Below are 25,023 nucleotides of genomic sequence, written 5' to 3' on the forward strand. Positions count from 1 at the left end.
TTTAACCCCAGCACTAGGGAGGCAGAGCAGGTAGATCTTAAGGCCAGATTGGTCTACAGAGAAAGTTACAAGAGCCAGGGCTACACAGAAAAGCCAAACCAAACAAACAAAAAAGAGGCATAATCATAAAATATAATAAGACAAAACAAAAACTAATGCATTTAAATTGGACAAAACAAACAGAAATAAGAGCCTCTCATTGCATGCAGAGTACCAGGTTTGTTTGTTTTAAAAATTATTTATTTATTTATTTTATGTATACAAATGCTCTATTTTTATACATACCAGAAGAGGGAATCAGATTCCATTTACAGATGGTTGTGAGTCATCATGTGGCTGCTGGGACTTGAACTCAGGACCTCTGGAAAAGCAGCCAGTGCTCACAACTGCTAAGCCATCTCTCTAGCTCCCAGAGTACCAGTTTTGAAGAAGCCCAAGTGCCTAGACTTGTCTTTTTATCATTTCTTCTTAAGTACTGGATCTAAGATGCGCTTTTTTCTTTTCTTTTATTCCCCTACCTCTTTACTTCAAGAAACATTTCCACGTGGTGACTGCAGTCAACAGGTTAAAGAAATTTCCAACCTGTCCCTAATCTTTGGCTCTGCTGCTCCCCTGGGCCCAGGAATTCTAGAGGCAACATGAAGTGGTACTATGAAGAGAATATTTGAGATTTTTCATAGTCTGGCACTTTGCTATTATTGATTCTTCTTATTTTGCAAAGAATGATGGAAAGAAGAAAGAGAAAGAAAAGAAGAAAAAAAGAGAAGAAAAGGAAAAGGAAGAAAGCAAGGAAAGAAAAAAGTTTGTTGTTTTTTTTCCTTGTAAATTAAAAGTGGTTTTTGTTTTCTTAAGCCCTAAGAATGTTTTGCTGTAATATTACCAGGCCTGAAATGCTGCTTCCTCCCCAGTACCCTTACTTCTGGTAATAACAGTAAGCATGCTCAAAACAGACAGGAAAATCCGCCTTGGCTTTTGGTCAAATATGAATTCTAAACTTGTCATGATTTAAAAAACTCCTCAGGGAGAGAGGTGTGGACCTTGGGGCAGTTAGTTGCAGGAGTGGAGAATGAATATGATCAAATCATATTGTATAAAATCCTTAAAGAATTAATAAAATATATTTTCGAAAAGGAGTCAGTAGATCTGGGCTGCTTGCAACTGTGGTCAGAGAAGCTTCTTTTTGCAGTGGGTAGTTAGATCAAGGACTCAGAATGGGTCAAAGCACAGAGTGTAACCGTGAGCCCTTGGCTGTGGACGAGTCACCGTATCAACCCCCACCATCCAAGGCTCAGGGAGCCTCACAGGAGAGGAGGCCGAAAGAACGTCAGAGTTGGTAGATGAGGATGGCTGCCGTGAAATACTGTCTTCTAGACCTGACACGACCTTTGCAGGCATCCAACTCAGAGAACCCATACAGGAGCAAGTCTGTCGAACTGCAGCATGGCTGGGAGGCAGCTCCTGAGGCCACCCCTGGTGGTGGAGGTCCTGGGAGCTGATGGCTAATGAGGCTGGGAGAGCTCTCCTTCAGCCTGTGGGAGCAGTCCTTTGTGCTCAGTGGATGCTCCGTACCCATGTGCGTGTGGGCAGCACTGATTAGACTTGGGAGTTAATAAGAGCAGAAAATAAATAAAAAGAGGACAGGAGTCAGGAGGGAGATGGGATGGGCGTTAGGGACAGTTGGAAGCAGGTAGACAGGTATGATCGATATGCTTTATACTCATACATGGAGTGTCCAGAGAATAAAAAATATCATTTAAAAAGAGCTCAGTAGATTATTTTTCAAGGAAAGGCATGGTTCCTTGCAGCATTGTTTCTTCCAGTGCAAAGACCTCCAGTGTCAAGAATTCCTAGATTATGACTGACTTAGGGGCTCTGCTCTCAGAATATGTGAGCAGACCAACCCTCAATTATGTCTTAACTTCTCTTTTAAGAATCAACTTTGGCCAGGCAGCAGTGGTGCACACCTTTCATCCCAGGCAGAGGCAGGTGGCTTTCCGTGAGTTCGAGGCCAGACTGGTCTAAAGAGTGAGTTCCAGGAAAGCCAAGGCTACACAGAGAAACTTTTACTTGGAAAAAAAAAACAAAAACAAACAAACAAACAAAGAACAATTAAAAAAATCATTCAGGTATAGTGGCTACATCTACAATCCTAAGCACTCAAAATTCTGAAGCAGAAGGATTACAACTTTGAGGCCAGAAAAAAAAAAAAGGAAAAAGAAAAACATCTTTAGTATTATTTGAAAATTGAGAGCCTATCAACCTTCATGATTGATTTGGTTGTTTTGAATGTACTGCATCCCCAGCTTCTCTTCTAATACTTAGCCGTTCTGACACCCCCTTCCTTGATTATGAATTTCTAGGCTCATAAGCCTGGACACTGACACATATCATACAGAAGAAAAAGGCAACTGTAATGTCCAGCTTTCTGATGGTAACGCAGAAATCACCCACCACAGAGCAGTGTAGAAAACCTGCTCTCCTACAGCCTGTGCATAGTTAAGGCATTTCTAGATATGTTACCACTGTGGTGTGCATTGCCACCGGTCCGCAGAGATGGCAGTTCTCAATCTGCTGAGCAGCTATACAGCGAAAACTTCCCATGTGCGTTTAAATATTTTGCCAACTTGCGAAGTGATTTAAAAGGATGTTATTCAAAGCTAAACCATTCTAGTTCCCTTATTTCTTTACTTGTGTGTAGTATTCCTAGTTCTGTGAGTGTGTGTGTATGCGTTTGCATTTACATGCGCGTGTGTGTGTTCCCATAGGGGTCAGAGATCAGTGCTGAGTGCCCTCCTCACTTGTTCCTGCTTTGGCTAGATTGGCTAGCCAGCAAGCCCCCCCACCAGGGGATGCTCCTGTCTCTGCTGCTCAGCACCTGATTCCAGGCTTTAATGTGGTGCTGGGGACTGAGCTCAGGTCCTCATGCTTGTATGGGAAGCAGTGTGCCCACTGAGCCATCTCTCCAGCCCCCAGATCCCTTTCCATCCAGCGCTTTCTGTCACTTGAGTAATTGTAGCTTTAGGTTGACATGCATCAGTTTCACACTTTCTTACCTTTCCTCTCCCCCCCGCCCCAAGACTTTCTGGCAGAGAGCCTGGGTGCCGACAAGGAGCCTATTCTGCTGCTGTAGTTCTCAAAATGCAACATTCCTCAGCAATGCCAGCCTTTGTCAGGATGCTGAGAGTTTCAGAACCGCCATGGAAAGGCCTGCTCCAAATGAATGAAGAGCTGAAGGAGGGCTGTGGGTACCATCTCAGGGTGCCTACATGTCAGTACAAGTCAGATGACTGCATGTCAGTGATCTGGCAAAGTTCTAGTTATCTTTCTGGGAAAGAGTTTAAGGGCAGTCTCTAGAGGGGATGAGAAAGGATATTTTGAGTTCTGTTTAGGTAAGCAGTCCTCACCTGCCTGGCACTTAGGACTCTTGGTGGATGCTCTTGGAAACACACACAGTTTCAAGGCTGATCTAGAGGAGCTTGCAAAACAAGTCACGCACAGTTTGAATTTTCTAATCGTTCCTCTAAAACATCCATTTAATTATCGTCAATAATTTAACCCCATGTGGCAAATATTTTTATTGTTTCTGTTTACATTAAGTCACCCAAATAAGACATGTAATTTATACTTACAACACATGCCAATTCAGATGGTATGCTTTTGCTCAATAGAATCTGCACTTAAAGTTCATAAAATATACTATAGAAAATGTATTCACACAGTCAAGTACTTTGGAACATACTTTGAACTGTTCCTAGTAATCAAATGAGGTATCCATTTTTTACACGTGTTAAAATTAGAAAACTAGCTTTATCTCTGGATTAGCTGTATTTTAAATATTTCATAAGCTTTTGTGTTGTCCTGGGCGGGTCTAGAGTGAACTGTGTTTGTATTTATTTGTGCCACTCCTTCCCTGTGTTCTCAGTCTTTGCCTAGAGAAACGATTTTATTACTGGAGAACCCATGTGCTTTTGTTACAGGATATGGAGAAATCAAGGTGGAGCTGAACTGGCATTTCTAATGTTTAGTTAAACTTGAAATTTGGGTGGAATTTGCAATGTTTTCTAATTGTACAAGTCCCTTTCTTTTACCTGCGACTATCAGGGCGCTGCTAGTGATTATACCAAACTTGTTGACAATGTAAGAAAAAAAATATTAGCAAAAATTAATAAAGAGATGGTGAATTGAGGACCACAGTTCTACAAAATAGAGCAAGCCATGGGTAGCAAGACAGTTAGCAGCACTCTTCCATGGCCTCTGCATCAGCTCATGTCTCCAGGATCCTAGGCTTTTTGAGTCCCTGCTCCGGTTGCCTTCCATGATGAATTGTCATATGGAAGGGTACGCCAAATAAACCCTTTTCTCTCCAACTTGCTTTTAGTCATGGTGTTTCATTGCAGCAAGAGTAACCCTGACAAAGACAGTGCTCTACCACAGACTACAATTTGAGTTGAATCTTAAAATGTTGTTGTTGAGAAGACATTTTCTCAGTTCTGCTAGAATGTCTTGGGCACAATTCTTGATAGGCAATGAGTCTGGCAGCATACTTCATCAAAAACCCAGGATAACAAAAACAATCCTGAATAATAAAAGAATTGCTAGAGGTATCACTATTCCAAATTTCAAGTTGTACCACAGAGATTTAGTAATAAAAAAAGATTGGTATTGGCATTAAAACAGATATGCTGATCAATGGAATAGAATTAAAATTCCAGGCATAAGTCCACACCTGGTTTTTGACAAAGAAGCAAAAATATAAGCTAGAAAAAAGACAGCATCTTCAACAAACGGTGCTAGTCAAATTGGGTGGCTACACGTAGAAGAATGCAAATAGATTCGTATTTAACACCACGTACAAAACTCAACTCCAAATGAATTAATGACCTGATACATAAGTCCTGATACTTCAAATCTCTAGAAGCTGAATTCATTGAAACAATTCATTGAAACAAGAAAGACTTTCTGAACAGGACATATGGCACAGGTACTAAGAACAACAATTAATAAACACAACCTCATGAAACTGAAAAGTTTCTGTATAGCAACGGACCATCATTTGGACGGTGCAGGCTACAGATCAGGAAAAGATCTTTACCAATTACACATCTAAGAGAGAGTTAATATCTAAAATATATAAAAAACTAGAAAAATCCTTGGACCTTAAGAAAACAACCCAACTTAAAAAGGGATATTAACAGAGAGTTTCTCAAAAGATGAAACACAAATGGCTGAGAAACATTGAAAGAAATGTTCAACATCCTTAGTCATAGAGAAATGCAAATCAAAACTGCCTTGAGCTCTCACCTTATACCAGTCAGAATGGCTAAAATCATTAAACAACAACAACAACAGACAGTTCATGCTTGTGAGGATGTGGAGTAAGGCGTAAGGGACACTTACACATTGCTGGTGGTAGGAGAAATTTGTACACTTGCTGTGGCAATCAGTGCGGCAGTACCCCAGGAAGCTGGAATAGATTTAGCTCAAGATTCAGCTATACCACTCTTCCACTCTGGAACATATACCCAAAGGACTCTACACCCTGCTACAAGACATCTGTTCATCCATTTTCATTGCTGTTTTGTTTATTATGGCCAGAAATTAGAAACAGCCTTGATGGTAATCAATAGATGATGAAAATGTAATACATTTGCTCAATGGAATATGATTCAGCTATTAAAACAAAATAAGCAAAATTGTGAGATTCAGAAATAAATGGAGCTAGGGAAAGAAACCATCCGGAGTGAAGTAACTAAACTAAAAAAAAGACAAATATAGCATGTATTCTTTTATGGAGATTTTAGCCTTTAAGCTAAAATTCATAGACATGCTACAATCCATATAACTGCAGATGTTAGGTATAGAGTAAGGGACTAGGAGGGAGGAGAGGTTCTCCCAATGAAGGGGAAATAGAATATATAGTTATGGAGAGATGGGGAAGACTGGAATGAGAGGATTAAATGGGGAAAGAGTGACAGGAGGGAACATGGGAGGGACCATTAACACTAGGGCTTTTGGGGGAAGGTCCTTCTACTTCTGGAAACCTACTACAATAGAAGCTTCTTAAAATGTATGCACATATAAAACAAATCTAAATGAAGTCACCAAATAATGGGGAAGATAATAATGCCTCAACCAGACATTTTGCCACCAAGTGGAACCTCTAGTGCCAAGAATGAGTTACACCTAATAAAGCTATTGGCCAAAGGGGCCCCATGGAACCACTAAACAAATCGGGCTATTACCAATGCTATCGGCTGCTCTCCACACACTGATGGTAAGGCCCTATTGCTGAAGACAACACTTACATATCTCATTATGTAGAAGTCAAGCTGGTGCCTAACTAGTCTTCACGTCTACTGACCAGTAGTGTTCTTAGATTGAAATCACTCTGCATAGTGCCAGAAGAGAAAGGTAAACACCAACCCAGCTCTGATCCCTTCGTTCTACAATGGTGACCATGACATACTGGTGCAAGAATTGCATAAATGCTGAGGCATAACCGACCACTATCTGATTGGACTTAAGGCCCACTCCATGAGATGGAACCCATGCCTGACACTGCCAGGTGTCAGAATCTGAGAACATATAGACCATGGGCTCAGGGGAAACCAAGTACTATTATTTTGCTAAAAATACATAGTAATAAAATGACTAATGATTTTCTGCTACCCCCATAGCTTCCTCTTGAGGAACAAATGTGGATGGAGACAAACAGAGAGACTAACCGGACAGTGTGTGGAGAGTGAGAAGCCTTGAAATAGTCCTATATGGGGTGTCTCCATCCAAGCCCTCCCCTTAGGGCTCAGGGAGCTATGTGGAAAAGGAGGCAGAGACTGTAAGCATAAGACATGGATGACAAAACATACGAACTCACAGAAACTATGGCAGCATGTGTAGGGCTTGCACTGGTCCAAGCCAGTTGGGGTTCCAGTGTTGAGGGGGCAGTGAGTGTAAGCTCTAACCAAAAATCTTTCAGTTTGACAACCACAAGGAAAATTAGTTTTCTCCAATGGAGTCTCACTGGATTTATAAACTAAAGGTAGGCCAGCAATTGAACTCCCATGTTATTTTTATACTTTATTTTTGCCTCATATTGCCTCATATTGGTCATTTTTTATCTTACTAAAATTTTGTTTGTATATTAGAGTTTCTGACTTTGTGTTTTTATGGGCTTTGTTTACATATATGTGCCATTTTTATGTTTTCTGTTTTTTAGTTGTCTGTTTTCTGTACAGAGAAAGGCGTGAAGCTGGGAAGGTGGGAAAATCTGGAGATGGAAGGGAAACTTATGATCAGAATATATTATATAAAAATTATTCAAAAAGATTTTTCAATAAAAAGAAAAAATCTATAAAGCCTTCTCCACAGTGTTAAAGGATTTAGCAAGGTTACATTTATATATGTACACACACACACACATATAAATGAAATAAACTTCGGTGCGTTGTTTTATAACACAGTGTTAATGTGTAATTCATATGCCAGTCTCGGTATCTTAGTATTTATTCACAGCAGACATTGTACTACCTACTTTCATTAGGTCTGATGCTTCTCCCAGCTATTCTAGGCAGCAGTGGGACAGATTTGTTTGTTGAGACAGGTTTTCATGTACCCCATGATGGCTTTAAACTCATGTAGTTGAGGATGACTTTGAAGTTCTGATTCCTCAGCCTTCTCTTCCTAAGGGCTAGAATTAAGGGGTGAACTCTGTGTGGTTTAATGGAGTGCTGGTATTCAAACCCAGGGCTTTGAAGGCAGCTCTAGTAACAGCCCCATCTGTAGTTAAAGCAGTGCCTTTTAATTCCCACTTTCTAGTTGGAGCAAATGAACATCAATCACACTTGTTCAAGTGGCAAAGCAGAGTGGGTCTTAAACCCAGGAACTCTGACAGAGTCTGTGTTCTAGGGAGCATTAGGGCTCAGTACACAGGAACATGGACTTTTTCTTTCTTTTCTTTCTCCCCCCCCTTTTTTCATTTGAGAAGATACAGATTTTGGCCTAATAACGACTACTCAAAGCTGACAATTGCAACTCAAATGCACATAAAAAATGGGCTGAAGAGATGATTCAGTGGTTAGTGGGTCTAAGTCCCAGTACCCACATGGCAGCTCACATTGTCTGTAACTCTAGACTTAGGGGATTCAGCATCCTCTTCTGGCCTCCAATGGCACCAGGCACAAGTGGTGAGCAAACACATGCAGGGAAAATATTCATACACATAAAAAAGAAATGAATATTAAAAAAATAAACATTTATTAACTTAGACTGTATAACAATGATTTAGTAAAATAAAATAAAAACCCACAAAAACAAATAAAATGTCTAAAACGCCTTTCAACTTGAAATTTGCATTCTGGGTTAAGTCAGGAGAGTTCCTTAAGCCTAACATAATAGAATTAAAAGGGACAGGACAGACCCGAGTCTACAGAGGTGTTATGGTTGTCTAATTTCCATGTGAAGTCCCTAGTTCTAGCATCTTCAATACTGAGACAGTCCTCAGCACACCTGGTAATCAAGTTCAGACAAGACCTCCTGGCCCTGCATCTCCCCGACAGAAGCACAGGACTGCAGTGAAATGGGAATCACTTTGCTGTGGCCGTTTGAGCTTTGGTAGCATTTTCCAAAATCTTCCTTTTCCATTCTTCATAGTCCTGTGTCAGATCTTCATCTTTCGGCGGCTTTTGAGGGGTTTCTATTACTTCTATTTCTGTGAGAGAAAGTTAGCAAATGTAATTCCAAACTTATGTTTAAAAATGGCATAAAAGTTAAAATTTAAAAGTATCTACTTTAATTAAGGTAAAAGAAAATAAGACCCTAAAGTGAAATGTAACATGGCAACTTTCACTTTTCCTTTTCTTATACTCTAAGCATTGTAAGATGTCAAACGAGTTTGTACCCAAGTAATCCCATCGCCAACATTAGGATATAGGCACTAAGTATCACATTTTAAAGATCAGGAAACTGAAGCGTGTAGAAATTGTGTCACCTTTTCAAAAGCGCACAGCTAGTACATGGTGTTGAGCAATAGATAGGAGGCCATTAGCATCAGATTATCTCTGTAGCTGGAGTTCCTGTGTAAGGAACCAGAACTTAATTACTTAATTTTTATAGTTTTAGGGGGGGAAAACCAAAAACACCAATCACAAGTTACTTTTCTGGTTACCCAAACAGGGACCTCACATTAGACATGCAAGTAAATGAGTAGTCTGACTCACTTGGATCTTTTCTAGCCTCCTTTTAGGTTCAGTCTATTAGGACTTGCTGCTCTACTACTGGGTGGCGTTCTCTGAACCAAATTCCAGAAACGTTTGAGTCAATCTCCGCTTAAATTCTGGAATTACAGGTGTGTACAACCATGCCTGACTTGAAAAATAGGTCTTACCAAGTAATTAGTGGTCAGACCTTTCTCCCATCCTGGCTATCATCATGTGACCCTGTTGGGACTGCCACGGGACTGCTCACTGCATAAACCACACCGCACCACGTTCAGCACCGAGACAGCTAGCACACCCTACCTTTTGCTGGTGGTTCAGGAGCTAGCTTCTTTTTCTTCAGTGCTGGACTGGCTAAATCTGCAGTGTCTCCTTTCAGAAAAAGAAAAGGTGGTTTCAAGGTTAAATCTTCTATTCAGTTTCATTATTTGCTCATCTAGGTCCTCAGCTGGATTACAGAAATTCAGTACCCAGAGGAGCAACAGACATGAAGGCAGATAATTTTACTCCTCTCTTTTCTGGCTGCTTCTCTTATTAGACATTAGAAATCACTTCCATCCTAGCTTATGTACACAGAAGCTGGCATTTAAAACGAGTGTCTTCCTTTTGATACAGGGTTTCTCAGTGTCCTGGCTGTCCTGGAACTACTCTGGAGACCAGGCTGGCTTCTTTTGGCTTCTTTTCCTTCCTTCCTTCCTTCCTTCCTTCCTTCCTTCCTTCCTTCCTTCCTTCCTTCCTTCCTTCCTTCCGTTTTTTGAGACAGGGTTTCTCTGTGTAGCCCTGGCTATCCTGGAACTCACTCTGTGGACCAGGCTGGCTTCATCAGCCTGACTTTACCTCCCCCCAGCATTGGGATTAAAGGCGTGCACCACCACCACCCAGCCTGATGTTTCTCAAAGCTACTTTCTAAGCATGGATTTGTATAATCATAGTTTTTAAAAGTACTAAATTACTTTATTTGAGGAACAGACAAGACACGTCAATTTTCTCACTAAAGTGTTCATAAAGCAGCATTTTCAACTATAGAATACTCACTGTTAATCTGCTGCCCAATCTTTTCTAACTGCTTACACAGCCGATCAAATATTGCTTTTTTCACACCGGATGTAGTTATCATTTTGGTTTTATCCACATTTAGCTTCAGAATTCTAAAAAACAATTTCATAAATCTGTTTTTCAGTATCACCAGTTTTCTTGGCAAGTAAACCAGATTACAAGCTTATTACCCTTTGCCCACACTTTACCAAGATTCTCTAGCTGTCTAGATTTTCCTTTATTCCAAATGTCATTAGCTAAAAGCTTGTAAATTTGCTCTTAAGCTCCTTAGTTTCTTATTAAACTAGAGGTAAAACACATTTGTTAGTCAGTAAATGGGGCAAATAAAGATATCCATTGCAGAGCTTCGTGTCTCTCAGATGTTAGCAACTTGCAGAGTGGACTCACAGCACCTGTGTCAACTCACTTTGAGAATGTTTCTATTCATACAGAAATTTCATCTCTCTTTGCCCTACTCACAAAGCCCAAATCCTGCTCATATTCTCCTATAGCAAACAATTAAAAATAAAACAACTTGGGATGTAGAAATGGCTCAGTGGGTAAGAGCACTTGCTACTCTTTAAGAGGACCTGGGTTCAATTCCAACACCCACATGGTAGCTCACAACCACTTGTAACTTCAGTTCCAGGAGATCCAATTCCCTCTTTTGGCCTCCACAGGCAGCACATATGTGATAAACTGATACATATGCAGGTCGCATACACACGCATACACACACGCACACACACCAGAGACAATCAGCCATTTCATATTCAGTTAAACATAGTTCCAAAAGCGGAGTTTGACTATTTTCAGTATTTTTTTCAATATCAATATATTCTTTCCTTGTACACCCACATACTTTTTTTTTTTTTAAGATTTATTTATTATTTATACAACATTCTGCCTGCACACCAGATCTTACTATAGATGGTTATGAGCCACCATGTGGTTGCTGGGAATTGAACGCAGGACCTTTGGAAGAACTGTGAATGTTCTTAACTCTGAGCCATCACTCCGGCCCCCACATACCCTTCTTAAACAGTTGTTGATATTACCCATGAATGACAATCAGTCCTAGTTATGTTGCTAACAAATCCGAAGTCATCAAAATTAATGACTAGACAGTGAGAATACAATCTTTTTAATAGACTGTTGCACGATCTTTTTGCAGCCAGTTTTCTCAAAAGGAGAAATAACTTCAAAGATAAAAAAATTATTATTTCATGATAATTCAGCATGTATGCCGACAAGTAAATATTTTGATACTCAAATGTAAGAATTTGTTTCAGAAATGTCTTGTATTCAAATGAACAGTTGTAGGCAGTACTTTTTAAATAATATGACCAGAAAATAAAAAATGGCTACTGTCCTGATAGATTCTAACACTTACAAAAAGCAGGTCTGAAATGAGAACACCTTGTTTACATACACGGTTGCCACTTGGCAAGTAAACTTCTTGAAACACTAGTTCTAAGTTGGCAGCTTTATTACCAGCTAACCCAAGAATCTGATCATAAGGCCACAAACTATAGAGTTACAGGTTTATAGTACAAAATTCGCTAAGCCGAAATCAGTGAAATTAGAACTATTCTTTGGGAATGAAAAGCTCACATACTGGCAACATTTCCCAATGGTAAAAGAAAACTTAAGACTAGCTGGGCGTTGAGGTACACACACTTGAAATCTTAGCACGTGGGAGTCTGAGGCAGGTGGATCGCCATGAGGTGAAGGCATGCCTAGGATACATGGTGACTTCCAGGCCATCACAGAATACACAGCAAAACTCTGTCTCAAAACGACACAATAAAACTCCACAAGAACACTTACTTGCATGCTGAAAGTAGTGCAGCAGTGGTGAAGAGTGGCCTAGACAAGTCAAGATCTGCTCGCTGCACTTCAGGAAGACTGGACTCATAGCTAGGAGATAGCAATGTTTGTCAGGAAGTATTATTTCCAAGGGACTGAAAATGCAATGAAACAATTTAGAAAACAAAACAAAACTTGGACTCCAACTTGAATTGTTGTTCAGCATTTGTTTCCTGGATGCACTGTAACAACTGACTCAGAATTTTTGTTTGTTTGTTTTTAATATTTATTTAGGAGCCAGAGAGATGGTTCAGTGGTTAAGAGTACTTGTTGCTTTTGCAGTACACCTGGATTCCCAGCATCCCACCTGAGGGCAACAGGTATACATGTGGTGCACACACATACATGCAGGTAAACACTTATACACATGAAGTAAATAAATCTTTAAAAAATTATACATACCTTTGCAGTATCTTTGCAGCCATGTTCACTGCTTCTGTACAGCTGAACTGTACAGCTAGGTCTCTTATTCCAATATTTGAGTTTAATCCCAGTAAGCACTCAAAAGATTTAAGACAGCTCTGATACATCTTCTTGTTCAAACCAGAGAGCTTAATTAAATAAGCCTTTGAGAGAAAAAAACACACAAATCTTAAATTCAATATTATTAGCCTTAAATATTTATTAAGTGGTATGAATTATGTTTTTGGTTTTGAGTCTTTAATGGTTGAGCCATCTCTCCAGCCTGTGATACTAATTTATTTAGCCTAAAAATCATCACCCACATCAAGCAGATTATTTCAAATAATTCATACTATAGAAAGGCTCAATAATGCATGTATACAAATAATTTAAAAGTGATTAAACAATATAGCTTGCCTAAGCTGCCCAAAACAAACTACTAGGAAAAATAAGTGATTGGGAGTAGGGTGAGGAAGAACAGGATAATCCACCTTTGTAGGGAACCAACTCTATGTTGAAGAAGTCAGGGACAGCTTCATAAAAGATATAAACAAAGCAGAGTCACATTAAAACAACAACAAAAACTTGGCAGAAAAGCATTTCAGGGGTGTTGAATTTACAAAACTACAAGTCACTAAGTGAACATCAAAGCTTGAGGTCAGGGTAAAAGAGATGGATGGGTTTGACAGAAACAGAAAGTTAACAGAAGTTTTAATGAACACATCCTTTATGACACAGTACTGTGTTAGATATATTACATAAAAATAGTCTTTAGTTATAATAATTATCCAGTGAGACATTTTTTATCCTCATTTTATGGATGAAGAAACTGGCAGCTCTTAGAGCTACTAAATAGTACTGACATTTGGTTTCAACATGTGACTCTTTCTGACTCTAAGATTTTAAAACATTAAGAATTCTGACAAGGGTCTGGTCCAATTGTGAGAGTTAATCTCAACTGTCAATTTGAGATTTAGAACCACCCAGAAGGAGAGCCTCTGGGCATGCCTCTCGGGGATTATGCCGATTAGACTGAGGGGGGAAGACTTGCCCACTGTGGGCGGTGCCATTTCCTGCAATGGGATCCTCTATGGATAAAAAGGAGAAAGTGAATTGAGTACAAAGATTCATTAATTTCTGCTTCCTGACTATAGATGCCATGTAGATTCCCTAAGTTGCTTTGATTTCTGTGCCAGGATATACTGTACCCTTGAACCGAAAGCTTAAAAACCCTCTCCTGTGAGGTGTATTTTCAGGGTAAGTTATTACAGCAACATGGATAGAAATGGAGCCACCCACAAAAAGATAAAAATGAAACAAAGATGCTTCAGTGTTACAACAGATCATTCAAATGTCTTACTACGGGACCAACTTACTCTATCCAAGGGGCACCTCATACAGGAAGCTGCGAGGTCCAGGCATATGACAGCATTGCTGGTTTCTGAGCTATGTGCAGACAGACCGATACACTTCACCTTCGAGAGCCGCAGGTACTCCTCTGCTTTCCTGCTCATAGAGGCAATATGTTCACTAAAACGCTTCCAGAACATTGTCCTACACTTAGGCAAGGGTTGACTTGAGCACGATGGACTCGTACCCTGCCTATAATTATTGTGCAGGTTCATTTGGGGCCTAGAATGCACATCCTTTGGAGAGCGGGAGTTCTTTAGATAGGACCAAAAAGACCCCAGACTCACTTGTGTCCAAGTGCTCTACATGAAAAGTAAATTCAAGTCTCCCCCAAACAACCCTTTTTCTTCTAATATTATTTGAACAAGTATAAAGAGTTGGAAGCAGGCAGGTTAGAGGAAATAAAATCCTCTTTCTCTTCCTTAAATGTGCAGTTCTCAGTTTTGGCCACTTGTGACAACAGTTCTGGGTTCCATGCCGTTTCTTGTCAGTAGCCCTAGAATGAAGCCTACGATTTTTTTTCTATTTTGATGACACTGTTGCTGCCACTAATTCAGGACCACATTTTAGGAACTGCTGTTTTCATGACAACGGAATCCTTTCTTCAAATCTATCTAGTTCTCCCTTCTTTCCCTTCCCTTACCTGACTGGATGCTGACATTCATGGACTGGTTCTGCTCTATACGCTTGCCTGCTGGAGCTTTATTTCCGCAATAGTTTTTTGTTTTTAAACCACTTATTTTATGTAGATGGACACTGTTTTCATGCACAGCAGAAGAGGGAATAAGATTCTATTACAGATGGTTGAAAGCCACTATGTGATTGCTGGGAACTGAACTCAGCTCCTCTGGAAGAACAGCCAGTGCTCTTAACCGCTGAGCCATCTCTCCAGCCCCTCCGCTAGTTTTTACTTCCTACGACAGATCATACAGATCCTCCCAATCTCAAGGGCTTCTGAAAACTGATGCCATCTGGGCCACTCCTGTCACATTTTCCCATGCGTGGCACCATCTACCAAATCAGCCCCAAAGCCGCTGGGGACTTTGATCTCTTACACCCTACTCGTCATTCCACCCTGATGTTCTCGTCATTTACAGTGATTTCCGCAGGGTCGGCCCTACGTGTCTGGCTCATCCCTGTAAACAGATTCAGAGTAATGACCAGAGGCTCTTTCTGACCTTCCCGACCATAGTATATCGCACAGAGCCAGACGGCTCCAAGGACGACTACAAACGCCCTCTCAAATCACCTTCCACAAGACAAGAGCCTGAATTTTTTCTTGCTGTAGGGCCAGAGTCTCGCCCACACCAGCGTGCGGCCATTCTCGCACCGCAGTGCCTCCAGCGTTGCCTTGGGAGAACCCAGGGCCCCCAGTCCGGGGAGGCTCCCGGCACGCACGGCCACACTCACCGCAGTACACTCGGCTCGGCAAGGCCGAGGCGAGGGGCTAAGCGCCGAACCAGCTCCGACTCCATAGCAGGAAGAAACGCGCGCCGAAAAAGTGCGCGCGCAGACTGTCAGACGGCTAAGACCCACCCCTGGCGCGTCCAGATTGGTTGCGACAAGAAGTTCCGACCGTCCCACAAACCAATCCTGGTCTCCCTTCTGCGCATGTGCACACGAGGGTGCGCTGGCCAAGGCGAAGTGAGGGGACACAGAGCGCTATCTCTGCCTTCCTCTGCCGCGGACCCTCCTAACTAGGGCTTCCCTTCCGGCTGTCCGTAGTCCGCTGCTGCGCAGTGTTCGCCTCGCCTCCTCCCTTCCACCACATGCCACCGCCTGCCCTTTCTCCCCAAACCACGCGAGACCTTAAGTGGGCCAATCGAGAAGCCGCTCCCGGCCGAGGGCGGGGCTAGGGAGGGCGGGGCTCGGAAGGCCGCGTCACCTGACGGCGGGCGGCTCCGGAGGAGTAGGCGCTGCTGCTTGCGGGTCCCCGGAGTCGCCATGGTGAGTGAGGGGAAGCGGTGGGTTTGGGTTGCCCCGGTCGCGGTCCTCGCTCTCCTGCGGCGGACGGGAGCCCTGCGGGCAGAGCGGGGGCCCAGCCTTCCGGTCGCGGCTGGCCCTTGCTGGGCTGGGCCTGCGGGACAGGACACGGGCTGGGAAGGCCGCGAGTGGGCTGCGGTGGGCTGCGGTGGGCGGTGGCGCTGATTTGGTCGTTGCCCCGAGACCAGGCGGCGCCTCTAAGGGGTGTCTCGGGCTGCAGGTTCTGCTGTCGGTGGAGGCCTGCATCAGCCCCGCTGTGGGATGGCCACCCTGCCTCCGAGAGTCGGAGCCCCAGGTTTGTGTGGAGGCAGTGAGGAACGCCTGAGCTTCAGGGCTGGCGCTGAGGCTGGGTCGCGCCCAGGTGGTGCCTTTCCACCTTTGTATTGAGCTGTGTTCGCGGCCCCCGCGCCTTTTCTCTGTTAGGAATATCCTTCAGCGCCCGTCCGAGGCCGCGTAAACCCCTTTCATCTTGCAGTGTCTGTCAGCGAATTCTAAGGACCTGCTCACGTGAGTTTCCCGAAGGACTCACGCTTTCTTTGACTGAGCTCAGCGATCAGAAAAGAGACAACTTTTCCTCTTGCATTTGTTCACTGAGGATTCTAGCTCCCTTGGCTGGAAGGAGTCATTCTTCTTTGGGTTTCTCTGCGATGGTAGCACGTCGCGCTGTGGCACTAGCTGTATAGACGTGAACTTCCTCAAAATTCGAATCCTGCCTGTTTTCCACAGGGCAAGTTATCACCTGCATCATAGCATTTGATGTAACCTGCACTAAACAGATAATGTTTGGATGTGTTGGTATGCTTATGTCCGTTTTAATTATTTCAGTATCCATTCTTTTGGATTGAGAATTTTACATGCCTTGGTACATACTCCGCTTTAAGAAAAGCCAACATTAAATCTTTTTGTTGTTGATTTTTTTGGAGTGGAGGTTTGAGATGATCTTGTTAGGTGTTCGTGGTCATCCTTGGTTCCAGCTTGCTGAAATTCTGAGCTTTTGATACAATCATTTGATAAATCTTTGATGTCTACTACTTTAATATATTGCCTTACAAGATGATTCTCTCCCCCTCCCCCCAGAACTTGTACAATTGTGATTTGGTACATGACTGATGTGGTTTAACTTTAGAATTTGTTTTTCAACACTTAACTGGTTGACAGTGTTATAAAGCATTTTAGGATACACTGTAAACTCCATTTATGTGCTGGGTGAACCAGATTGAAGCACAGTTTTTCCTGTACATTTTATTGGAAAATGGAACTTAGGTATCAGTTCTGTCATGGGTATTTTTTATGATCTGAATAGGTATTCAGCCTTTAAGTCTCACTTTTGCATCTGAAAACAAATGCTGATCTCATTGGTACTGTACTCCTAAAAATCCAGAGTCAAACATCTGTTGTACTTTCTACTTTATGAATGTCCTAGACACTGGATAGAAATGTGGTGGAGAAGTGCTTTTGAAACATACTGTAATATAATACTTTAGGGTCATGATGGGAAAGAGTTGTGTGAGGAGCTTGGGAATGACTTTGGAGGTAATACAGACAGATTTTGTGGAGAATGGGCAGAAATTCTCCACAGAGAGAAGAAAGAATTTTGCAGTTTAATGTTCATGGTGTGGTCCATCATAGGACTTCTGGGGTATTGCTAAGTTAGTGTGTGTATGGGATTCAAACTGTAGAGTTCTTTGTTTACTTTTTCTTTCTTCAGTCCTGGGGATTGAACCAAGGCCTTCAGCCTGCTAGACACAAACGCCAACACAAATTGTTTTAAAGTTCCTCTTTGCTTGTTAGTCTCAATTTTCTTTTCAGTTTTAAATACCATTTTCATCAACATGATGATTCTGTATCTTTACGGGACTACTTTTCATTTTATGTTGTATTGTCATATTACATCTGCAATTTATAAGTGAGAAAATTGACCAACAAATAGGTTCCTACAACCAACTGAGGTAATTGCTTTCAAACTGGATATAGTAATAACTAACATTATGGAGTGTTTATTACTAAGAGCTGTGCATTCAGAACTTCATGCATGCCATTTTATTTTTCTATTTTATACCAAAAATTTGTGACCTCGTATAGTCTATTTTATAGGTTATTTACACACAGTAGCCAAAGCTGGAAACAATCCATATTGAGTGAATCAATAAATGTATATATGTAAATATACATACATACATATACAAACATACATATGGTGGAATATTGCACAAATCCTGACACATGCTTTCATACAGATGACCCTTGAACATAACCCTAAATGAAATAAGCCAGCAGAAAAGAAAAAAAATGCTATGTAATTCTATGTATACAAGGTACTGATAGTAAAACTTAGAGAAAAAAGTAGAATTGCTTTAGCTGAGGAACATTGGAGTGTATGGGAGTGTTGCTAACTTCAGTGGGTTTAGTTTCTATTTGGAAAGATGAAAATATTTTGGAGATGGAAAGTGGTGATTACTGTACAGCACTATGTGTGTGGTAGGTAAATCTGTTATGAAGTTGTTCTAGGACTGGAGAGATTACTCAGCAGTTACAAGCATTTACTTTTTCACTGTTAAGCTATAAAAATGTCTCCAGTATTGAAAGATGAATATTACATAAATAAGCCAAGAAAACACTACATCACATGAAAGAAGTCTGGCACAAATGCATGTTGGAAGACTCCATTGGTATGAAATATCTTAAACAGATAAATCACCTAGATACATAAATTTAGAGGAGAAAAGGTGAGCAAACTGACAATTAATGACTATAGAATTTTCTTTTAAGGTAATATTTTGAAACAAAAGGGAATGTAACAAAAATCACTGACTTGTTTATTTTATATACATTTCCTTTAAAAATTTTAAGACTGACGAGAGGAAAAGTACCTCTATATATTGATAGAAAAGGTACCTCTATATATTGATAGAAAAGGAGTATTTACACATAAACATGATGGTAAAATTTCATGTTTCATATCTAAATCAAAATACTTCATTAAGATTAAACAACAGTAAAATCCGCTTCTGAAATACAATGTTTTATCCAAAATTAAAACTTTGTCTTGGTTTACTTTTGGATTGAAAACTTTGTCTTGGTTTAATTTTGGATAAAGAAAAAAAAAAACTGAGTAATGAGTAATGCCATTAACCCATGCTGTTTTTGTAAATAAACTAGTAAAATGAGTTTTCCTTCAACCAAATATCATAAAGGGCTGATGATAGCCCAGTGGTTAAGAGGGCTTAGTGCTCCTGTAGAAGACCTGAGCTCAGTTCTTAGTAACCACACACTGGAATGGCTCACAGCCAACTCTAACTCTAATGGCTCACAGCCAACTCTAACTCTAACTAAAAAGTACCTCTATATATTGATAGAAAAGGAGTATTTACACATAAACATGATGGTAAAATTTCATGTTTCATATCTAAATCAAAATACTTCATTAAGATTAAACAACAGTAAAATCCGCTTCTGAAATACAATGTTTTATCCAAAATTAAAACTTTGTCTTGGTTTACTTTTGGATTGAAAACTTTGTCTTGGTTTAATTTTGGATAAAGAAAAAAAAAACTGAGTAATGAGTAATGCCATTAACCCATGCTGTTTTTGTAAATAAACTAGTAAAATGAGTTTTCCTTCAACCAAATATCATAAAGGGCTGATGATAGCCCAGCGGTTAAGAGGGCTTAGTGCTCCTGTAGAAGACCTGAGCTCAGTTCTTAGTAACCACACACTGGAATGGCTCACAGCCAACTCTAACTTCAGCTCCTGGGAATCCAACACCTCTGGCCTCAACAGGCCCCTGCATTCACATGCATGTAATTAGAATGCATGTACATAATCAGATTTTCATTAAAATACTTATTTTAATTATAAATTAACTTAAAAGGAAACGAAGATCTTAACTTTAAAGAAGAGTTGTATAGGAGAAATAGTAACATAAGGTGATTTTTTTTTTTTTTTCCCAAGTAAAGAGGACAGTAGCACTTAAGGATTCAGACTTAAACTAGGTGGCTCATGTGCACAATCTCAGCATCCAGGAGGTTGAAGATTACAAGTTCCAGGCAGCCCAGCTAGTGTAAAACACAGAGAAAGAAGAGGACCAAAACCAAAATAAAGCTTAAAAAAAAAAAAAGTCTAATTTAATGAGAAATGTTTTTTTTCATGTGTCAGGGTTGCCCAGAGTAGCCTTGAACTCACTTTGCAGCTGAGGGTAGCCCTGAACTTCTGATCTTCCTTTCTTTACATCCCTAGTGTTGCAATTACAACCACCTGCTACTATGTCCTGGTGTGTACACACACACACACACACACACACACACACACACACACACATACAGAGTCACACTCTTTGGTTCTTCCCATCTAACTACAACAGAGTTTACAAATAGCTCAAGTTCAACTTGGAAGCACTGATCAGGATTTTTAAGACATCAGTTTTTATTTGCATTTATGTCTTGAGGTGGGGAGCATTGTGCACATGAGTAAAGGTGTCCACAGAGACCAGAAAAGTGTAAGAATCACAAAGAGCAGGAGTTTTGGGCAGCTGTAAGTCACTCAACAGGGGTATTGGAAACTGAACTGCATATCCATTTACTGGCTAGTTATTTTTTAAATCAAATGTATGATCTGAAAGGTGTAGCATCAGCTAATCTGCAGTGAACATTTTTGAAGTACATTGTGTATACTGGATCTCAAACATGATTAATTACATTGTTAGGCATGCTGTGGTAACGTAAACATGGTGCTAGAAAACATGAAGTGTGGAGTAATTCAACTTGATGGGGAGAATGAGTTCATTTTGCAAGCACAGTTTTGCTGATGGCATGGAAGAGTAGATTTACTTTGTTCTTTTTAGCTGTATTTGAAATAGTAGGTATTTGAGGAAACTGTCTTTACCATTTTTTATTATAAGTTATTAACAATTCCAGATATTTTATTTCTAGATTGTTTTGTTTTTTAAACAGGTCCAAAGACAGGACCTCTCTTCGTTCATTTGTTCATTCCTTCCTTCCTTCCTTCCTTTCTTTCTTTCCATTTATTTATTATTTATTATTTATACAGAATTCTGCCTGCATGTGTGCCTGCACTCCAGAAGAATACCAGATCTTACTGTAGATGGTTATGAGCTACTATGTGGTTGCTGGGAATTGAACTTAGGACCTTTGAAAGAACAGATAGTGTTCTTAACCTCTGGAGCCATCTTTTAAACTCATTTCTTGGTTTAAAAGTAGACTAAAATGTAGGTGATATATTTGAGAGAGAAAGAGAAGTTCTTAAAATTTTGGATTCTGCTTAGAATTACTATAAGAAATAGCTTGGCTCTACAGCTGTGTTCCAATTAGGTTTAGAGTGTATTAGCAGAACATCACTATAAGCTACTACCACAGATATCTTTGATTCCACATATTTTTTTTATTTTTTTGGTCTTTTTGGTCATTTCTAGACAGGATCTTAATAGGAACCCCTCACTGTCCTGCTACTCACTATGTATATCAGGGTGGCCTTGAACTCAGATGTGCCTGCCTCTGTTTCCCAAGTGCTGTGATTAAAAACATGCATCACTATGCTGGGCTGAGGCCAGAATATTTGAGTCAGTTCAATATTTGTCAAAAATTGACAAATTAGTTTGATATGTGGAGCTAGAATGAGCCTTATGTGAAAGTCTTGAAAAAGGACTATGACTAAAACTATAGAAAAAAAATTTTGATAGGAGAAAGTGCTTATAAGTAATGCCACGCCTTAAAGATGGAGCTGGTTTCTGGTTTCCGCCTTCCACCTTCCCGATGGTGAGTGCTCTCTGTCACAAACAACTCCACATTTGGCTAAGGCTGAGGATCTGGCTTGCTTACATGTATGTAGACCTATCTGCATTACCCACGTGGCACGCCTGGGTTGGCTACCCAGAGGCTATTTAAGCTGTGGGCTGGCTTTCCCCAGGGTCCGATGATTGTTCAAGGTTCCTGAATAAACTGCATTGAAAAAAAAAAGTGACTAATGAAAGTACTTTTAAAATCTTTATTTCAGCCTACAACACAGCAATCACCCCAGGATGAGCAGGAAAAACTCTTGGATGAAGCCATCCAGGCTGTAAAGGTTCAATCATTCCAGATGAAAAGATGCCTGGTAAGAATGAAAATGTGAGAGGTATAATTGTATACTGTGGATTCCTAAGCAAGCACCTCCAGTTCTATAATTATGTAGCATCACTGCTTTTGGTCATTCCAATCACCATCAGCAACTGTCCCAATTCATCTGTGTTTAGCACTGTAGATACTTATGAGGAGAGATCTGTTTTCTCCTAATTGTATGTCCTCCTATTGACTGTCTATAAACTCAGAAGGAGAGATCTTTCAGTTATAATTGGCATATTAGCTCTAATCCACATATCTGAGCCTCTTTGGTTTTATACCTTAGACTTGAGGAGAGCTTAATGTAATGGGTGTTTAGTACCTATTTAATGAATGAATGGATTTGAATGCCTCAATTTGAATTACTCAGCTATGTTTTTTTTTCACCTGAGTATCCTGAAAACTTTTGAATATGTACTTTTATTTTAGAAACTAGCTTAAAAATTATACTTAAAGGTACATATGGTCAATACTTTTGGAGGTGAAAGTAAGAGGACCATGAACTTGAAGCCAGTTCTGTTTTATAGGTGGGACCCTTAAAACACGAAAACAAAAATTACACATATACCTGTTTGTATGTTTTTTATAGTCTAAAGATAGAAATAATCTTCATAGGTACTTCATACCCTGTGTGTTAAAGTTGAAAGAATTGAACCAGAAAGGCAGGCACTTTAAACTAGTTGATGGAATAATGATGATACTTTGTAAAGTGTCTTATGTTTTCCATGTATGTGTATGGTATAGTCGTTTATTTGTGCATGTGTCTAGAGGTTAATGTCGGTGTTTTCTTTAGTTGCTCTCAATCTCATTAAATTTCAATTTTAAATGTGTGTGTATGTATACTGAACTTAATTTTATTTTTTGTGCTCCATTACCCTCTTTCATCCTACCTTCTTTCCCACCGAAACCCTTCTTTCCCTCCTACTTTGGTGGTGTTTTTTTTTTCCCCACCAACTTTAATTATGTAGGTTTGCATGCATATGAGTGAGGGGTTATAGCCCAGAACATGGGCAGCTTATCAGTGGCTATACTACTGAAGAAAATGACATATTCTGTCCCAGGACCCATTAAAAGCTCATAGCTCTCAGTGAGCAGTGGAACTCTATGAGCTCTTTCCCTTGTGGGGTGAAAGAGTGACAGGTCCAGTATTGCACAGCTGTCCATAGCTGTAGTGAGTACAGGGCCATTTCAGGTTCATAGGTATGTTTCACGGCATTCCTCCCAACTTCTGGCTGCTACATTCTTCTTACCCTCTTCTGAGACGTTCCATGAGCCCTGGGGACAGGGTGGAGCTCTCACCAGTTGTAAGTTTCTGTATTAATCTGAGTTCTTTAAAGGAAGTTTCACTGATGAAAGTTGAGCGCTGTACTAATCTGTTAGTATAATTATAAGCATTTAGAAGGCAGTTTGTTACTGTTTAGCAAAACAGTAGTAGTAGTTTTCTCCCAAGAACCTGTGCCCTTTCAGCTGAATTATTTACTAATTATTTACTAATAAGCCTAATTTTAGGCTTATTATTTTATGTGTGCGGGTGTTATCTGTTTGCATTCTCATCAGGGTTTTGTTCCTGTGTAAGTTATTTGCTTGTGGAGATAAGAAGAGAACATTTGATCCCCTGAAACTAGAGTTATGGATGGTTGTAAGCTACTATGTAGGTGTTGGGAACTAAATCCAGGTCCTATACAAGAACAAGTGTGCTTACCAGATCCAGTCATGAGTTCTTAAGGTTCATAGTACTGTAAAAAGGGTCTTAAATCCTATTAAGAAGTGTCTTCCTCCTTAGTGCTTGGATTACAGATGTGTGCTGCTATACTGCAGCTTTTTACCTGAGGTGGTGAGGATCCAAATTTAGACCTTTGCATAGGAAGCACTTTGTTCACTGAGCTATCTCCCTAACCCTGTTTCTTACATTTTCTAAAACTTAATAGTCAACGTCAATGTCTTAGAATAGAAAATGGGTTTTCCCTTGCTTCTTTCTCTTTTTGAGCATGAGTAATGTTTCTTACAGTGTCTCAAAAATTGTCTATATGATTGAAATGGGGCATATGAAGTTCTGGGACAAAGCTATTGTTAGGATAGTTATTTTGCTAAAGGAACTTAGCATGCCTGCTCTCTTGAATGCAGGTCAAATGTGGACTGTTGGAACAGGTTTCCTAGTTTCTAGAGGTTGAGAAGTTTGAAGTTACTCTATGAAACATAGTCTTAGTTATGGAGGCCTTGCAAGGTTTGGAGCCCTGGTGAGAAATTACGCTTTTCTTTCTTTTCTTTTTTTTTTTTTTTTGGATTTAAATTTTCAGTAAGGAGAAACTTGTGAAGTAGATTTTTTATTCAACTAAAATAAGTGCGGTAGGCTCTTAAAACTATGTAATTTTGGCTAAATAAACCAAAATAAATCTTTAGTTAAATGAAGCATTCTCATCAGGGTTTTGTTTGTTTGTTTTGTCGTTTCTGTAGGACAAAAACAAGCTGATGGATGCTCTGAAACACGCCTCTAATATGCTTGGAGAACTCCGGACTTCTATGTTATCACCAAAGAGTTACTATGAACTTTGTATCCTTTGAATGTTGAGCAACCAGTGTGCCACTGCCTCCTTCTCCTCCTCTCATTCCTCCTCTTCTCCTTATTCTTCTTTATGCTTCTCTTCTTCCTTCTTCTCCTCCTTCTTTCTTTTTCTTTATGAACTGGAATATTCTTAGCCCAGCTAACCTCAAACTCAGAACAGTTCTCCTGCCTCCACCTCCTAATTGCATGTTATAAGCGTGAAGCATCATGTCTGGCTTTTGTTTTTTCCTCCTTTGTTAAAAATCTCTGGAGTCAATTGTTCTTTTATTTTTTAGACAAAAGTCTTCCTCCAGGCAGGTATTCTAAATGAGAAAAGGAAAGGTTGCTTTCAGAGTGCCCCTTTTTTCTAGTCACAACCCCCGCTCCCGCCACCTTTTTCTTCAGTGTTGGCTCTTGACCTTAATTTTAGGCAGTCTGCCAGCCAATTGAACCAAAT

General features: G+C 40.2%; 3 protein-coding genes across 7 annotated transcripts in view; 2 read left to right on the forward strand and 1 right to left on the reverse strand.

Annotated features, from left to right (window-relative positions):
- Nucleotides 1-2,222, forward strand: part of Mylk3 (myosin light chain kinase 3) — a 57,365-nt gene extending 55,143 nt beyond the window's left edge. For all 3 annotated transcript variants that reach the window (XM_060392302.1, XM_060392301.1, XM_021644695.2), the window contains exon 13: nucleotides 533-2,222. In XM_060392302.1, the coding sequence (XP_060248285.1) occupies nucleotides 533-592 (60 nt within the window). In that variant the 3' untranslated portion in view covers nucleotides 593-2,222. The remainder of the gene's footprint in view (nucleotides 1-532) is intronic.
- Nucleotides 2,223-8,230: 6,008 nt separating this feature from the next.
- Nucleotides 8,231-15,584, reverse strand: Orc6 (origin recognition complex subunit 6). 3 transcript variants are annotated; one of them, XR_009594619.1, is made up of 8 exons: nucleotides 15,339-15,584; nucleotides 13,895-14,024; nucleotides 12,519-12,682; nucleotides 12,078-12,167; nucleotides 10,248-10,360; nucleotides 9,516-9,584; nucleotides 8,987-9,071; nucleotides 8,583-8,707 (listed from the first exon to the last, which is right to left on the reverse strand). XR_009594619.1 is itself a non-coding variant. In XM_021644689.2 (7 exons), the coding sequence occupies exons 1-7, from the start codon at nucleotides 15,401-15,403 to the stop codon at nucleotides 8,583-8,585; spliced, it is 756 nt and encodes a 251-aa protein (XP_021500364.1). In that variant the 5' UTR covers nucleotides 15,404-15,584; the 3' UTR covers nucleotides 8,231-8,582. The 3 variants fall into 3 exon arrangements, 2 of the variants coding, with proteins under 2 accessions (XP_021500364.1, XP_060248289.1); XM_021644689.2 differs by lacking the exon at nucleotides 8,987-9,071 and having other exon boundaries at nucleotides 8,231-8,707; XM_060392306.1 differs by lacking the exons at nucleotides 8,987-9,071; nucleotides 13,895-14,024 and having other exon boundaries at nucleotides 8,231-8,707.
- A 161-nt stretch (nucleotides 15,585-15,745) lies between these two features.
- Nucleotides 15,746-25,023, forward strand: part of Vps35 (VPS35 retromer complex component) — a 34,357-nt gene continuing 25,079 nt past the window's right edge. Inside the window, exons 1-3 of the mRNA XM_021644687.2 lie at nucleotides 15,746-15,875; nucleotides 21,921-22,019; nucleotides 24,479-24,575. Of these exons, the coding sequence (XP_021500362.1) occupies nucleotides 15,873-15,875; nucleotides 21,921-22,019; nucleotides 24,479-24,575 (199 nt within the window). The 5' untranslated portion in view covers nucleotides 15,746-15,872. The remainder of the gene's footprint in view (nucleotides 15,876-21,920; nucleotides 22,020-24,478; nucleotides 24,576-25,023) is intronic.

This window comes from Meriones unguiculatus, chromosome 10 (assembly GCF_030254825.1).
Source record: "Meriones unguiculatus strain TT.TT164.6M chromosome 10, Bangor_MerUng_6.1, whole genome shotgun sequence".
NCBI classification, from domain to species: Eukaryota; Metazoa; Chordata; class Mammalia; order Rodentia; family Muridae; genus Meriones; species Meriones unguiculatus.